Below are 18,216 nucleotides of genomic sequence, written 5' to 3' on the forward strand. Positions count from 1 at the left end.
TAATGGTTTCAGATAAATTGGCAATTGTCCATTAACCATGGAACTCATTTCCCAACCAGACATATGGGTCCATGTCAAATCGCCCCGCTTGAACTGAATCTTAAGTAGGTTTGAACTTATGATCTCAAATAAGATTAGGCTCTGCACATTAGCCATACAGGCTAGACACACCAACCTGGTGTGAGTTTGTTTGTCTTGAGTCACCCTTGGCATGCCTTCAGATTGTGATTATATAATGCCAAGATCTGTTCTTAACCAGGAGTTTGAATGCATGAGATACTGTAAATTGCACCGATGAGTTGAGGATGCAGGTCACAGTTCTGATGCTAGAGAACTCATGAAAAAGTAATGCATAGGAGAGCTACATCCATCTGCTGTTTCTGTGACATTGAATGCCGCCGAAACTCTGTTTCTGGCCAATTCCTTTAGCTTCGTAAACGATTATAAGCAATCATTTTCTGGGTTCTTACAATAGACATTGCTGGTGTTGTTGTGTTCGGGACCTTGGTGTACTTGAAGAAGAAATAGAACCCGGAAATTTTTATCATTATCCATCTGCTGGGTCTCAAATTTTATGGCTAATAATTCATAAAAAAAAAAATGGATTGAAACAAAACTTGAAGTTGGTAGAACTGTTTCACAATACATGCATCAAATCCATTGAATCCAAACATTACTTGAATCAGAGAACATAATATGCGTGTGTGCATGCATAAACACGTACATACACATGCACATGTATGCTTACATTAGCTAATTTGATTTGGCAGAATCAGAGAAGAAGCTGTTTATAGCAGGCATAACCTCGGGCGGCCTCGTCCGGAGAAATTTACGCAGGCCGTGCTCGGCATACCTCTCGCCTTCCTCATAGTTCTCAAGAACCGCAGTGGCTCGGTGTTCCTTGTTGATTCTGCAAAGAACATATGATAATGGTGATTTGCTGCAGTCCATCTTATTATCAAATGCTATTTCATCAAGAAAATAAGTTTTTTCTCCCTTTGTGAATGATAAAGAGTGCTGAGACTTTTGTTATGCTAGTGACAATAGGTAGATGTACATGGGTCGGACTTTGTTAGGATCTAGGCATTACTGAATCCAGTTGAAATGCATCTGATCAGATTCAGATTTGGATTCAGAGTTGAATTGAAAAGGTAATTAAAGCAAATTTGGATCTGATTAGTTGATCGGGTTAAATAATTCATTGAATTCAGATTAGGATACAAAACTGTATACCAAAATCCAATATGATCATTGGTTGGATACTATTTTATTTACTGAATCTGATTAATTGGATTTGCATACCCAATCCATGGGCATCCCTACAGTGATGCTTCATGAATTTGGCGAGCCATGCAAATTATTCACAATGACGCCAAGCAAATGAGTGTTTTGAGACTGTTTTTCACAAATATGGCCCGGCACATTTGTTGGTCAAGGTCCATTTGTTAGGAAAAGATACTTGGACCATTTTTTCAACAAAAAACATGACTTTTTAATCTTTCAAAATTTATAAAAATCCTACACCATTGATTTTTAAAACTTATAAAAATCCACCCGTCGGAATCAAACGATCCAAGAGCCGATTCTAATCAAATCAAGCATTTAGAAGACATCTTTACGATCAGATTTAAGGATAATATGAAAAACACCTTCAAAAGCCCGGTAGGCTACAAAATTGGTAGCGCAGGTGTTTAGCCATGCTTCTGCCCACTACTAAAGATATATATACTTGGGATGTCAACGGGTCAAGTTTGGTTCAGAGCCAGGTAGAATCAGACTTGGGCCTGATTTTCGGGTATTGTATCAAGTCCGGGCCTAGGTCAATCGAGTCTACTATAAGAGAAATCATACCCGGGCCCGATAAGAACTACCTGAACAAGACCCGGACCATACCTGATAAAATAATATTTTTATAATCATTTTTACATTGAAAAATTGTGTCAGAACTCAAGTTGGGCCTGGGTCTGGTATAAAATTTTACAAACTATACCCGAATAAAGAGAAAAGGAGAGAGAGAGAGAGAGAGAGAGAGAGAGAGACAAACCTGACATCGGGGTTCATGAAGACATTACGTGTAAGCGAAAACACGCAGATACTGACGACGAAGGTCATGGCACCCACCAGTGGGTACACCTGCAGAAACCCAAACATTCCTTTTTAGATGACCAACCTCGCTCATCACATATATGCTAAGGACCAAGGGGGGATGATGATGATGAACCATTTGGGTCCTTGGGCTCAACCCTCACATTGGCCTAAGTATCATGGCCTATTTTTAAAGGCTTATGGGATCTTAACCAAGTGACCTTGGGCTCATTTCCCACACTTGGCATGAGAGAGAGAGAGAGAGAGAGAGAGAGAGTCCATACCTCAGGCCTGATCCAACGCATGGTGATTGATTTTCTTGAGCAATTGTAAACTGCTTTTCCGTTGGAGCACTGGTGTGCATGTATATGTATTTATAGGTGTAGGTAGGAATAGAATTATCCAGCTTTTCTCTATAAGTGACTTGCTATAGAGGTATACCTTCATGTGCGTCAATCCGGTGGGCTAAGCAGTCAACTGAAGAGAAACCGGGTGCTCTGTTCCCATGGTTTTTGATATACAAATTAGTAATTAGTTTGACTCTATATATGAATATATATATATATATATATATATATATATATATATATATATATATATATATATATATATATATATATATATATATCTTGGCACGGTGTAATAAAACTGTAAAATGGTCAGGGTTGTCAAAGGGGCAGGTTTACCGAGACCCCTACCCGAATCCAACTCTATAGGGGCTGAGTACGATGATAAATAAGAAGACCCGATTAAAACTTGGGTCCAGACTAGAGGGTCTGATTATAATACATGGACGCAAGTATAGTTTGTGAAATTTTATACCAGATTCGGACCCAATTCTAGTTTCAATTAAGACCCATATTTTTGTAATGTAAAAACGATAAAGAATATGATTTTATAGGGTATGATCGAGGTTGGGTTCATATAGTTTTTATCGGGACCGGGTATGATTTTTCTTATAGTTAACTCGATTAGACTCAAGTTTGGACCTGTACACAAAAATCTAAGTTCAAGTCTGGTTTCACCTGGGTCCGAACCAAAACGGACCCGTTGACAGTCCTAAAAATGGCCAGAGACAGTAATTAAAAATGTAGGGCCGGCTTTGTTTACCCATTGTGCCATATTTTTGCCTGGATCAAATTTGCATTAAGGCCGACCTTTCTAATTTATCGCCCCGAGTAAACACAAACGGCTGTAAAACCAAGTTACAACTCACAAGGATACGGACGTAAATTGACACGACACGAGTATGAAAACAATTTTTTGAAAACCAGAACACAAAAGTAATTTATTATATTTAATAATATATTATTCAAAATATTATTTGACGTGCCTCGTGGTTGGTTTGCGTGTCGGTCATATCCCATAAATATGGTAGAATGGTAACCAATATGGCATTGGCTGACTCCCACAATGGATAAGGATGGGATTAGATGTTCGTGTCGCGAAGGTACTCGTATTATTCCAAGTTATGATGTCACGTGGAAGGTGACCCAAGTTGATTCCGTCTCTCCATGTCACTAGGGATGGCAGTGGACCAAGGTGGAGGTGGGAAGAAGGTCTCCAACCCCCTCACCCTGTCTCAAAATTCTCCTCTCCATCCCTGCTTTCATTCCTGCACGGGTTTTGATTTTAACCTCTATCCCTGTTTCATGTCCTCCATCTCCTGTTCAAATAGGGCGAGACAGAAGCATAAGTCCATCCCCGCACGGGTTTTGATTTTAACTTTCATCCCTGCTTTCATTCTCGTTTCATGTTCTCCATCCCCGGTCCAAACGCGATGAGGCGGGGTGGGGGGCCCATTTCTCCTCGGTCCACTGCCATGTCACGGCCATTCTCCTGAAACAAACCTCAAGATAAGTGTGTCTTGTTTATGGCTCATACATGCAGACCTTGCTAGGTGGGTCTGCTTAAGGCATTTAAATTGAAATTGTCAAGGACAGACCGGATCTGGATCCCTGCCCATGCCATTGAGCTTGAGGAAGGTGTTTGGGACAGATCAGGTCTGGATTAGATTCAACCAGATCCATATCATCAGACCCAATCAGGTCGCCCAAATAAAGATCATGTACCAAATGAGGATCACGCTCAAAGTGGCGATAATTACTCAGGTCAACCAAATAGAGAACACGTTCGAAGTGAAGATTCACGATAAAGTTCCACACTAGGGATGGCAGTGGACCGGAGGAAAGCGGGGGCCCGCCCTGCCTCGCCCCGTTTGGACCGGGGATGAAGGGTATGAAACGGGGATGGAGGCGGGGACGAAGGTTAAAAACCATCCCCGTCCGGGAGTGGAGGCGGGGATGGACGTGCACTTTTCCCCATCCCCGCTATGATCCCCGCCCCAACCCCACCCCCAACCACTTTTCCCCGCAATATCCCCGCCCCGCCCTGCCTCATCCCCGTTTGAACCAGGGATGGAGGACATGAAACGGGGATGAAGGCGGGGGTGGAGGATAAAATCCATCCCCGCCAGGGATGGAGGCGGGGTGGAGGATAAAATCTTGAGGCGGGGCGGGGGTGGAGACCTTGTCCCCACTGCCATCCCTATTCCACACTCGGATGACACTTCAAAAAAGGAAAAGATTAGTTTGAAGAAAACTCCTACAGTTGGTAAAAATGTAAAGTTGGTTACAGATAGAACTGTTAATGATGATAAGGATAAGAAAGGTCACCAAAACCATGTAACCTCTTGGTTAAAAAGTAGAGAGCAATAGACAGAGAAAACCTTCAATCGTGGACGTAGACCAATCCTGATGAACTACTTTATCTAATGTGTTTTTGTGTGTGATGGACATTATTCCTTAGCAGAAATACATAACTTTCTTTTTCTTTCTTTTATAACCACTGGCTTGGCTTGCTGCACTTCAGTCACTGTTTTGACAGTATATATATTATTTTACCGAGCATGGTTCGGGTCTGGTTCATGTAATCTTTATACGATCCAAGTATGTTTCTCTTAAGGTGGGTCTGATTGAACCCAGGTCCAGACCCAGTATACCATCATCTAAAATCAGACCTGGGTCTGGTTCCACCTGGGTCCAAACCAAACCGGACCGGTTGACAACCCTAGTTTCGATAGGTTGCATGTGAATCAAGTCAAAGCTCGACCAAACATTGGGTCTGTTTAAGACTTAAATGTGCGATCAACCTAAAAACTCATAGGTACAAGTTTTTTTTTACTCAATTTGATGCTCGTGTTCAACATGGTTAACTTACTAAGAATCTGACTTTAAATTGTATTTTTTAAGGAGAAACTATGTTTTTTAAATTATTAAAATGTGTTTATGTCATCGATTTTTAGATAACACAAACAATCTTCTCTCATGTTGAAATCCAGCCGATCCGAATGCCGATTCCCACTATAGAACGAACCATATAAATGCCAATTATAAGATTTGATTTACCAAATATTTAAAAAAATAAAAAAGAATATGAAACACTAGCTCCGGTTAATTGTAAAGAGGAGTGAGAGAGTGACAAATGTTTAAAAGGTCAAAATATCAGCAGCCAAAGACTCACAAGAAATAAAAAAATGTTATAAAACTCATATTTTCAGCAAAATATCAACAATAATCAACAATTTTAAAATCCAAAAATATATATTTTATGAAAAATACAAAAAAAAAATATTTAAAAAATAAAATACAATTTTTTCATGATAAGTAGTCATTACAAACGTAAATATCATGTTTAAAATATGATATGTTTTGAAAATATTGAGAAAATTTATCGTATAAATTAAACATTCAGGTAATTTCTCGTGATTTTTTCCTAAATCTTGTGATATTTGTCACACTGCTGTCATCCCACACGAGGGTCGCTCTCTGGCTTGCCAAGGTAAATAATTAGTAAATAAATTAAAAATGTAGTAGATATTGGGTCACAGACTCTAACCGACTCCTGTTCCAGTCCGGCTGAGTTCCCCTGTCACAATTGAACTGACCCGCTTGTTGGACCAACCCACCATAACCAACCGGGTCCGAGCAAGCTCATGTCCAATCAAAGATGTGTGGGGCTCAGAACAGGATCCAACCCATCAGGGAGCACCAGAAAGTGGAGCGGGCGAGACTTAGGGCACCACTAAATGGGATGAAAAAGGTCAAAAAGACTGCAGGTTGCAGCAAACATTGGATGTGTCCAACCTGCAGAACGCCGTCCATCACGTCCATTATATATTGTTATTTATGGTCCACCCTCCCTCGGAGATGGGAGAACAATTAAAAGAAAAAAACATTGAGGGTATATTTGATGGCTTGTCAAGGGTTGGACGATATGAACAAAAATAATGGAACAAAACATTGGTTCTAACGACTGTTTCAAGTCCACCATTTGTTTCAATCTTACTCAAATGTTATGTTTCAAATGTCTGTTGTTTGACGACGATGTATAGAGAACTTGGACAATCATGGATAATGGGTCGAATTACTTCATTTTGAATCGTATGAGCCGATTCGTCCACCATTTTACATATTTTAGCAAGTTTATTATGGTTTTTTGCCCGAATATGGATCCAATTGCGAAATTATATCTAAATTATAAATTTTTGCCTTGAATATGGATTTGAAATTGAATTTTTGCCACAAATATGGATCTCGAATGAGTTTTTTGCCCCAAATATGGATCTCAAATAGGATTTTTGCCCCAAATAGGGATCTTGAATTGAATTGTTGCCCCAAATATGGATTTTTGCCTCAAATATGGATCTCAATTTGGATATTTACCCTGAATATATATATATTTTTGCCCCAAATATATGTTTTTTTCTCTCTCTTCTTTGGATATATTTACGATGTATCCATTGTAACATTACACAACTTTGATCGGACCATTTTGTAAATCACATATTCCTTGGTCATTAACATCACCATAACGAACCTACAAGCATAAACAATGACTGTAAATACGGCCAATTAAGTAACATATTGTTGTTTACATGGAAAGAATACATGTCATCGTCTTTACCAACTCTTTCAACCATGCCACAAACTTATTTTCACGTTCTTTTTGTAATTCTGAATCAGTGAGACGGGAAAGTTCTCTTCGCAACTCCAAATCAAATCATCTGCCTTAACAAATAATTATATTATCGAACCATATACCTGCAGCATGGATACAATCACATCAAACATTGCAATATATTCAAATCATTCATATCAAAATAATATCAAATATGTACCTGCAGCAAACACACTCTAATATTTTGTTAACTGCTCCCATGACTAGCATGAAATCCGAACTCCAAAATTAAGAACACTTCTAATTTCATAAATTAAAATCATGCTCAGCATGATCTCCAAACTCCATCAAAGCAGACCTAGATATCAACAACTAAGTGAGTGTGTGAATAAAAAAGTGTTGCATCCAAGAAATTAAATAATCTCTGATGCGCTTGCATCACTTACTCACAACGGGTATTTACCCGATTTACATTGCTTTTGTCTTTGCATTTTTTCTCGAGTAACAAATTCGGGTATATTTAGTTGTAAATAACACATCCAGATGAATTTCATACTTTGTACACGATATCAGGTCTAATTGAGTCCATAAATTACGACTACAACCAGAAGAACCGCACGAAGCAAAATAATGATAATTAAGGAACTCTGCATGCAAAAGTTACCATAAAGCAAATGCGGAAACAAGTAATTTATCTATATTTTTTTATTTAATTCATCCAAAGTCCTCATGCGATTGGACCCTACCTCGAGAGGTTGCGTCGCTGCGAGAGCTTACGTGTGTAGGCGATGCATGACTCGGGTCATGGGGTACAAGCAGGATCTGTTGCGGAATTTGTAGGAGACACTGTGTTAAAATGAAGTTTATTACCCGATGACAAGGGTGATGATGCTCCATGTCGGAAATGAGCCTGGACAGGGAGACACAACCCTCTGCTGAAAGCGAGACATTAAGGTCAAGGCTGGGAGTGAAACCCCATGCTGGAATATTCACAGAAGGCAGGGGGTGGGACCCCCTGGGTAGAGCCCCCTGTCGGGAATCAATGATGAGGCAGGGGGGTAGCAGAGCAGAGGGTTATGCCCCCAGCCGGGAAAACAGACAAGGGGCAAGGGGCTTCGCCCCCTATCAAAATTATCGAGGATAGGGGGGCGGATCCACCCCCTACCAAGGAAAACAAAAGAGCAGGAGGCTTCTCCCTCTGCCGATCATAACGAGGACAGGGGGCGGAGCCCCACTGCTGGAGAAGTCAAGAGGACAGGGTGCGAAGCCACCTGTCGGCATTCAAGAGGACAGGGTGCGAAGCCACCTGTCGGCATTCAAAAGGACAGGGTCGAAGCTCCCTATCCTGCTGAAGAAAACAAGAGGACAGGGACAGAGCCCTCTGTCCTGCCTAAGAGATCAATGGCAAGGGGAGGGCTTGGCAGAGGCGATCGAGGCCTCTGCCAGCCTTCGCCGACTATAGAGGGGTGGGGAGGGCCTGACAGAGGCTGTCAGGCCTCTGCTGGCCTTCCGGCAACCATAGGGGGAAGGGGGAGGCGCCGACAGAGGTTGGTGGCTCTCTGTCGAACCTTCGGCGACCCTGATTTCAAGAGAAAATAGCAAAGGGGAAAGGGGGAGGGTTACCTGCGGGAGGCGCTGACGATCGTCGTGGGCAGAGTCGATGCGGGGAAAGCAGGCTGGGGTCATCGGCTCGCTGAAAATCGCAGAAGGGGAGGAACGAGAGAGAGAACAGAAGAGGGAACGAGATAGGAGGTCATAACCTGGGTCCCCTCCTGCGACTACTTGAAAGCTCAAGGGGGGGGGGGGTCAGGAAACCCCGAAGGGGTGAGGTAGGAAGAGGGTTGCCAGACGAAAAAATAACGAGAGAGAGAGAGGGGAGCAGAGGTGAGAGAAGGACTAAGTCGAAGGGAGAGATCGACAGGCGACGGGCGAAGAACGAGGGATGAAACAGAAAGGGGCTTGTATTAGGGTTTTACGAGAGAAATTAGCGACAGAACAATTCTGTCGCTACTTAGCGACGGAGTAGCAACAAAAAATTTCTGTCGCTGATCCGTCGCTAAGTTGTGACGGATCTTGAGACAGAATTTTTCAATTTCATAAATAATTCAAATTTTAACGACAGATAGTTTTCTCTAACTAATCCATCGCAAACTTCCGTTGCTAATTAACGTTTTTCTTGTAACACAAAAAAATCAACAAAACCTTTAGCATCCAAGAAGGATACTAACAAGTTAGTTCATTCCAAGCTTAAGAAAAAGGAAAAAAAATGAACCACAAAAATAGTGATTCAGATATCAAAAAGACTTACAAAGAAGAGGCATACTCTCACAAATAAATTTGAAATAAAAGGGAAAAAGGAATCTTTAATCACGACGATCGTTACCCATCGAAACATCATACAAAAATCATATTTAGGGTCCGACCATAAAACGAAACAGGAAGAAATTGGGATTTGGGTTTCATGATGGAGCGAAAGCAAATTAAGATCAGACCAGGTCACGAAGATTTAGGGCATGGGTCGAGATCGAACTAAAAAATTGTGAAAATTGACACGACAAACAAACGGATCGTGGAATTCTGACAAAAATGAAGAACAAAAAATAAAAATAAATCATCCAAAATTGCATATTAAACAGAAAAGAAAAAAGAAGAGAGCTTATGAGCTCTGGAGCTGCTACGGAGAAACCGGACGATCGAGAGGAGTGGATGGAGGGTCCGAGAAATCTAGGTCTCGCAGAGAGTCGAGAGAGGGAAAACGCATCTGAGACCTCCTGCAGGACTCCGGAGGAGAAGAACGGGGCTCACAGAGGGGGCGCCCGTTTCAGCGCAAACGAGGAGAGGGTACTATTTTTGGTGCGCCTATCGATACACAATTTTTTTTTGGTTCCCTTTGTTCCTGTTCATTTTGTAACAGGAGAGGAGGTGGATGCAGCGGATGCGCAGAACGCCGTCCACCACATCCAATGTTTGTTAAAAAAAGATGTTCTAAACGTCTTTTTCGTCTCGTGTGATGCATGGGATGAGCCATCAAACATGCTTTGACAGTCACGTTGCGCCCATTGATGCGTCTCTCTCTCTCTCTCCCCTGTGCAGCGATGGCCAGTGAAGGGAGAGGCGAGACCGGTGAGATCCCGATGGCTGGCGGAGGGGGGGAGGCGAGGCCATCATCTTCCTCCTCCTTCTCCTGCATTCAAAGCTCCACCACCGTTAATAGAAGATGGTGGTGAAAAAAGGGTCGGATTGTTGCCTCCAAGAATGGGATTTTCTGAAAGGAAAGGTTAGCTTTCCTCCCTGTACTGATCCATTTCTCAGCCTTGAATTGCTTTCTTTTTTATTCTTGATTAATGTACAGTTTTCCTTTTTTTTTTTTCTTTTTAGTTGCTTGAGCTTTCATTTGGTCTATTTCTTGTTTATTCAAAGCTACAGTTTTAGGCATTGGGTAGGGTTTTTAACTTTTTAAATTGTTGATTTTTGTATCGCACTGTCAGATTTTATCAGATTCTTATACAACCCATTTAATCTGGTATTTTGTTTTGTTTATTTTATTTTAGGCATTATAAATGATGATTATGCTTTAGGTCAGATTCACCTTGGAAATTGAAGATATTTTTCGCCTGATTTTTCTAGTGTTGATTAGTAGGATTTAGGGTCTTATGCATCTTAGGGCTTTGCAGTCATCGGGGATGCCGGTGAATTCTTGGACCATCTGCCTAAAATTGGTGGTGTTTGTCATGAGGACAGTCATCGAAGCCCTCCACAATGCCTTGAACCGCTGGAAGCAGATCAGATCAGGTCATGCTGAACATGAGAGTTTTTGCTCATGCTGACATCGTGGTCTTCCGGTTTGCATTTTAAAAAGTTCAAAAGTCAATAAAACTACGTGGCATTCATCCAAAATGCAAACAGACGGCCATGATGTCGGCAAGAGAAAAAACGCTCGTGTTCAGCATGACCTGATCTGCTATCCTGGTGTCTATTCCAGTTGTCTGCACATCATCACCAAACAACGGACATTTGGAACATAGGATCCGAGTACGGTCCAAACAAATGTTCAACTTGGTACAATTATTACAAAAGGAATACAACAATGATTTCTTTTTTTTTCATGTCGTCTAATCCTAAACAAACCATCAAACAAGCCCCAGCGGACCACTAGGCAATGATTTAAGGATGATACAAGACCCAGGTGATATCAAACCCATATCTTATTTGAAATGCTGGTATCAGGTTTGGGCTTGGGTCCAATTGGATCCACTATAAGAGAAACCATACCCGGATCTTATAAAGATTACATAAACCAGACCCATATCCTACCCGATAAAATAATATTTTATTTTTATTTTTTTACATTAAAAATTTGAGAATCTTAGACAGAACTCGGGTCAGGCGTCTGGTATGAAATTTCACAAACCACACCGGGCTCCATATATTAATTGGACCCTTTGAGTTGGACTCCAATTCTAATTGGACCTCCTTGTTTATCACCAAACCCTAACCCTACAGAGTTTGGTATGGGTTGGGTCTGGGTCAAAGCCGGCCCATTGACACCCCCCTACTTTTAACCCCAAGAATGGGTTGAATCTTGGTTAGGCTTCACATCGGGCCAAATGCAGATCCGGGACTCTAGGTAAGTGGGTTAGAACATGGCCATTGTTACCGGGGACAGATCTCGATCCAAGTTGGATTAGAGTGGACCCAAACATGATCAGCAGCCAAATTGGATTGTTAACATAGAGAATAATATTAATCTAAATAAGCATCCCTTTTTTAATATTTACACCGAGAAACCACCTCCAAGATTAGAAACCTAGTTGCACTAGCTTTACTTACGGTTGTTGTCCTGACAGTATAAAACTTTGTGGGCATATCCCTTGCCACATTGAGGTCAGGGTCTCCCCAATAAGGGGTTCAGGTTAAGGGTGGGCAGTGGCCACCCTGACCCAATGAAAGGAGGATCAGGTGGCAGTGCCCACCCTGATCTTTTATGTGGCCCCCTCTTCCACCTGATGACTCTCTCTCAACCCAACAATCCTCTCAATGGAAGGGTTTGCTAGGGCTGGTAAACAAGATGAGCTTGGCTCGTTAAGGCTATACCCCTACTCTTTGCGAGCCTATCAAGGCATTTGGGTGAGGGAGGGGGCACCCTTGTTCGAGCTTGGCTGGTTATACGCATATATTTTAAAATTTTTATTTTTTAAGTGTGTTTTAAAGCTTGATAATATATAAAATATATGTATAATACATATAAATATATGTTTAATCCATGTACAAAACATATATAAATGCATTTTATGTATATAATATATAAATATATATTATGTAAAATGACCTGTACAAGTCAAGCCAATCGAGCTTGCCATGTTTTAGCTCGGCTAATTTACCTAAATGATGGCTTGGCTCGATGAGCTCAATTTCTGAGTCGAGCCATGCCAAATGGCAAGTTGTTCATCTAGTTTCTTAGTGATAGAGTTTGTGCCCACCCTAGTTCAGATTCCTGGCTCCACCCCTGCCTTTGCCCCAGGGGAATCACCACGCTTCAGCTTGTGCAAGAGGTGAAGCCCATAAGATTTGAACCTAGACCACCTTCGAAGCGGCCTAGGTCCCATCCCACTATGCCAAATCCCTTTGGGGTATCTAAGTAGGCATCTAGTGTACCAAAAATGAATCTCAGACGGATAGTCCCAAACCAATCAGATCCGAGGGATTCAAATGCACCTTTGCTGTGCAAATGTCAACTTGTCCTCAATGGTGATAAGGTAGCGCAGACTCAACAACAGTTTATCACTTATATCTAGAGGTGGACAATGGGTCGAGTGGCCCAATGGGCCAAGCCAACCGGGCACACCATGAACCAGGTTTGGATCAAGGTTGTTGGCTTTAACTCATTAGCTACTGGGCCAAACCTGACCCATTATGTCATGGGTTGAGCCCAAGTCCCCCTACATGTTTGAATTACCTAATTAGTTGCATAATTAGTGGTATAGAAACTAAAGATAGGGATGTAAACAGGTCAAACCCGGGTAGGATCTAAGCATTACCGAGTCCAACCTCCTAACGGTATCTACCACAATCGGATCCAGAATAAGATTTGGAGTTGAATGAGCATCAACTATAACCGAATCTGAATCCAACTACCTTAAAATCCGACATATACATGTCTCGCATTCAGATCTTAGCTGGATTCAGATTTTATTCAGAGTTGAACTCCGAGTGCAAAATTCAATAATGAGTCTAGATCTGGTTAGATCTGATTATTAATCAGATCCAACTTTGGCTATTGAATCTGACTAAATGGATTCAGATTTGGTCAGATATTCGACCTGAATCCTAGCTGTTTACATCCCTAACTAAATTAGTTGGATGCATGCCAAGTTGGTAACCGTTGGATTACCCTCTATCTAAAGCCTAAAGTTTTTTCTCATCTTGAACATTCTCCGATGTGAAAATTTTGGATTTTAAATTTTTTTTATTTAATTCATTGTTTTCGATCTTATAAAAATTGTTATTAATTTAAAAATAACTGATATGGTTTGAGCAGGGTCAATCTTATGCCCATCCGAATCAGGTCAAACCTCTCTCTCTCTCTCTCTCTCTCTCTCTCTCTCTCTCTCTCGGGAATCACAGCTCAGCCTAGGCAAGCACCATGGATCTGATATAAGACACTGACCTGAATCTGAAAATAATCCAAATTTGTAAATTCAAGTATGATCTGAACACCTTTCTGGATCTTATATTAATGATTCATATCCAAAAATAAAGTATTGGATTCTGATCGGAAGTTTGACCAAACCGGATCCGTGTGGACCAAGAGGGGAGATATTGGAATTAGTGGAATGGTTTAGGTGATTTTGGCAAGGTGTGGCTTCACAAATTTGTCATTGGCAGCAAATTAACACCACTTGTTTTCAAACTTGCAAGTTGGTTAAGTTGTTACCTCTTTTAATTAAGGGGTAATGTTTGCTATCCTCCTGAATAAAAAACCCCCATTGAAAAACTATAATTTCTTATTCTTTTTTTTTGGCACATCTTACTTTGGGTGTCAATGGGTCGTATCTGGTTCGGATCAGGTGGGTTCAAGCTCAAATTCGGCAGTACAGATCCTATCGGTCTGCCATATAGAAAACCATACTCTAACCCCATAAGAATTACATGAACCAGACCTGGTTCCATACCCTGTAAAATAATATTATTTGTCTTTTACACATTGAAAAATCACGAGCCTTAACTAAAACTTGGGTCGCCCCAGGTCTAGTATGGAATTTTACTAACCATACCCAGCTCCACACACTAATTGGATCCTTTAAGTCCTAGTCAGATTCTAATTGGTTCTCATTTTTTATCACCAAGCCCTAACCCTATAACCCTGACTTTATAGGGTTTGGTATGGGTCGGGTCCGTGTCAAATCCTACCCATTGACCCCTAATCTTACTCCTTAAATGTGATCTACTCATTTGATTTAGTAGAAACCGGTCCTTCAATCATCTTTTTCCTACCTGTATATTAGATATTCTATTGGTTGAAAACTCAATAGCCTACAACAATGTACTGAATTTTTAATCTTTAAAAAAATGAAAATTTTAAGTTGTAAAAAATATTATCCATGAATGAATTTCTATTATTTCAGATTTTGACAAAACAACCTCCCTTTATGAGGTCTGTTTTGTCATTTTGCGTATGCAAAGTCAAATATTCTGAAAAGTTTCCTCAATAATTAATTTGCTGAAGTAAACTGGGTGGGTTGAATAAGCAAAAAAAAAACAAAAACAAATATTAAAGACGCGCCCTCCATCTCTGACACGGTCCAAATGGTACTAAACAGGAGCATGCCAAGGAGACAGCTCTCCTACCAACAACGCGGAGCCCCATTGATGTGGATAAATGTGCTTTGCCAAGAACTCAAGGCAGAGCAAGAAGAAGGGGAGGAGGAAGAACAGCATGAGGTCTCCCTTCTTTTCCACCTTTGTCAATGCTTGTCTGCTCTTTCTTCTTTGCTACATCAATATTGCTTCAATAGGTTGGTACCCAACAGCACCCTTGTTTCAATTCATGTTTGTTTTCTTTCTTGTTTGATACATCGATGGTACCCATCTCTCTCTCTCTGTTAATGGAGGTGGTGCGATGGGTGAACATGAGAGAGACGAAGGAGAGAGGATGAGAGTAGGCACGCAGGTATTTACGTGGTTCGACCTTTATTGGCCTACATCCACGGTCAGCAACAGAGGAAGTCTCTTCTTTCATTAATCTTAGTCATACATGATCGATGCAAGAGGTGGAGTTAAATAGCAAGGCATGTGTAGGCTTTCCCCTTTGAGAGGGAAACCTAAACGGGGCATAAGATAACGCTCATCCGATAACATCGATAATGCTATCCGATAATGACACTCAAGAGTCTGAAAATAAGGCTCTCTCATGCATGTCATGGCTTTGTAAGTAGACAAAAGATGGAATTCAGGTTTTGAGATTTAAAGTAACAAGAGGAAACAACAGATGCTATTTTAAAATCATTAATTAGCATTTAGATTTTCAGTAATGAGACGTTGTTCTTGTTCATTTATGTGAAAAGAGTTGGCTCATTTGTTATGGGGGTTGGAAGACATATGGTTGTTAAATTAATTACTTGTTTGGGATCCTGATTCCTAAAAAGTCATAGAAAATTCACACCCTTGAAGATTTGGAATTTAATTATCTAAGTATGACTTGTCATGGAAAAAAATTATCCAAGTATGACAGAAAAATGAATTAGGATTTTATAATTGTATTTTACCATTGCAGGAACTTGGGCATTACAAGGAAGCAACAGTTTGAATGTTTAGCGCACTAGTATCCTAAAATGAAGTTATAGGCCTTCACTTCTTTCCTTGACAATCCCTTCTTCTTTCCCATATGCAGATGCCTTTGATCCTCTAGACCCAACTGGGAACATCACAATAAAATGGGATATTATGCAATGGACTGCAGATGGATATGTTGTAAGTAAATGCTATGCAGTTGCTTGCTATACTGGCTACAATTCATGTGTCAAACGTCATTCATTTCCTTAAGTTGGCAAAGATTTTTAGTATTGTATTCTTGTGCATTCTTCATATCCATGAATTACTGTGGATTGTAAAATCTGACCAGATCTTGAGCTCAAGTAGTTTTAGTATAAGATTTCCACTGATTTCTGATGAATGGAGGTGTGTGCAGGCAGTTGTTAATATAAAGAATTTCCAGCTTTATCGTCATATTCAAGCCCCAGGATGGTCACTAGGGTGGACATGGGCCAAGAAGGAGATGATATGGTCCATGTTTGGAGCTCAGGTAGTAGATCAGGGGGACTGCTCAATATTCAAGGGGAACATTCCATACTCCTGTAAAAAGGATCCGATTATCATTGATTTACCTCCAGAATCTCCTTATAACATGCAAGTTGCAAATTGCTGCAGAGGAGGAGTAATTGGTTCAGTGGGTCAGGATCCAAGTAATAGTCTTAGTGCTTTTCAGTTGGCTGTTGGTTCATCCAGGACAACAAATAGAACTGTTAAATTGCCACTGAATTTTACGCTTAAAGCGCCAGGACCTGGTTATACGTGTGGAAATGCAAAGGTAGTGACGCCTACTAAATTTATTACTCCAAGCGGAAGGAGAGTTTATCGAGCATTGAGTAAGTCGATCATTTCAATATCAAACCTGTGTTGCTTCTCGTGTCATCTATTTCTTTGATATTTCGCATGTAACCAACCATGAATTTGGAGTCATTACAGTCATGAATTTCAACTATCTACCCTCATTCCAAATGAAATCTGTATTTGTGTGCACTGTATCTCCTTTTACATTGTTTCATACTCCATGTTCATTAAGAGCTACTGTCCTTCCAATAATCAGATACTGAATGCCGCTAAGTTTGCTTTTTGTTTATATAACAGCCATGTATCTAACAATGTGCTTGCTCTGTTTCTCAAGTCAATTCCAAAACCAAGATTTTCTTAGTCTGAAATGATCATGCATAGCTGACTGCATCAAACCACTAGTAAATTTCTATGCTTGGAAAATTGTTAGGAACCAAGTATGCGCTTGCATTTACAGGAATTTCAATTTAAAAAAAAAAGGAAAAGAAAACAGAAAAGGTTTGTATCAATAAGATTGGTCCTATGCTATGTCACATGGGTGCGGGTGCGACACGGGTGCGGCGCAATTTCAAAAATTTTGGACACGGGGACTCGGCTATATATATATATATATATATATATATATATATATATAAGACTCGGTCAAAGTTGTGCCCATTAGGGGACAGGTGATGAGTTGTGAAGCCTGATTCAGGGTTTTTTTCCTTAAGGGGGGGGGGGGGGGTTCCCCCCGGATATTTTTTTTTAAATTCTGTAGCCCAGAATTTTTTAAAAAAAAAAAAAACAACCAAAAAATGGACCAAAATGACCCTGGGTGCGTTGACCGCACCCAGGGTCAGGTTGACCGAGTCCGAGCCGCACCCGTGTCAGTGCGTGTCGACGCGGGTGCGTCGACCTTGGAGCCGAGTCCGTGTGACATAGCTTCCAATACGGTTTTTACAACATTGATATGTGTTCCCTTAAAAAAAATGATGTGTTGCTTTCTAATACTTTGTGTCATGTCGACCCTATAAGTAGGCCAAAATGAGGTGCCCTGGTGACAGTTTTCTTTTTGCATGGTCTGTTAAAGATAAGAATCAGAGGAAATATGCTTTAAATTTGAAGTTGCAGCTATGAACAAGTTGCTCAAAAGTTATAATTACTTAATTCTTATTAATCTGCATTTGATTACTATGCTATCATTATGGAAAACATATATATTCACTTTTGCTAGAATGGAGGCAATGGCAAAGAGCTGTCATATATCCTTATTCCCAGCACAGAGTGTATCACTGTTCATTCAGAATGAGGAATTACAACTGTATATATCATGTGATCAAGAGACCGACTTTCATTCCAAACACAATGACAAGAGACTTCAATCATAACAATGATTTCTTTCAATTGTTTATTGACCTAACACACATAAATTCTATATCCTTGATAGCCTATCTACCAGCAATAATAATTTTTCTATATTCCATAAAGCAGCCTTCCGTCCTATTTTGCTGAATGTCGGGAAAATGCACTAGTTATTGAATACTCATTAAAAATGTTAAATTGTGCATATATATATATATATAT

At 40.5% G+C, this 18,216-nt stretch overlaps 1 protein-coding gene across 1 annotated transcript; it reads right to left on the bottom strand.

The window, feature by feature from the left end:
- Window positions 1–601: 601 nt before the first annotated feature.
- On the bottom strand, window positions 602–2,483 carry LOC149848239 (uncharacterized). Its single transcript, XM_090010790.1, has 3 exons — window positions 2,370–2,483; window positions 2,045–2,133; window positions 602–910 (listed from the first exon to the last, which is right to left on the bottom strand). The coding sequence occupies exons 1-3, from the start codon at window positions 2,388–2,390 to the stop codon at window positions 754–756; spliced, it is 267 nt and encodes an 88-aa protein (XP_089866916.1). The 5' UTR covers window positions 2,391–2,483; the 3' UTR covers window positions 602–753.
- Between the last annotated feature and the right edge of the window lie 15,733 nt (window positions 2,484–18,216).

Source organism: Nuphar pumila, chromosome 1, assembly GCF_984573655.1.
Source record: "Nuphar pumila chromosome 1, dmNupPumi1.hap1.1, whole genome shotgun sequence".
Taxonomy (NCBI): Eukaryota; Viridiplantae; Streptophyta; class Magnoliopsida; order Nymphaeales; family Nymphaeaceae; genus Nuphar; species Nuphar pumila.

What these genes read in the sequence shown, in the direction of transcription:
- LOC149848239 (XM_090010790.1), bottom strand. Translation starts at nt 2,390, where the DNA reads ATGCGTTGGATCAGGCCTGAG. An exon ending in TGCGTTGGATCAGGCCTGAG is followed by an intron (nt 2,134 to 2,369) that starts GTATGGACTCTC and finishes GGGTTTCTGCAG; the next exon opens with GTGTACCCACTGGTGGGTGC. An exon ending in TTCATGAACCCCGATGTCAG is followed by an intron (nt 911 to 2,044) that starts GTTTGTCTCTCT and finishes TGTTCTTTGCAG; the next exon opens with AATCAACAAGGAACACCGAG.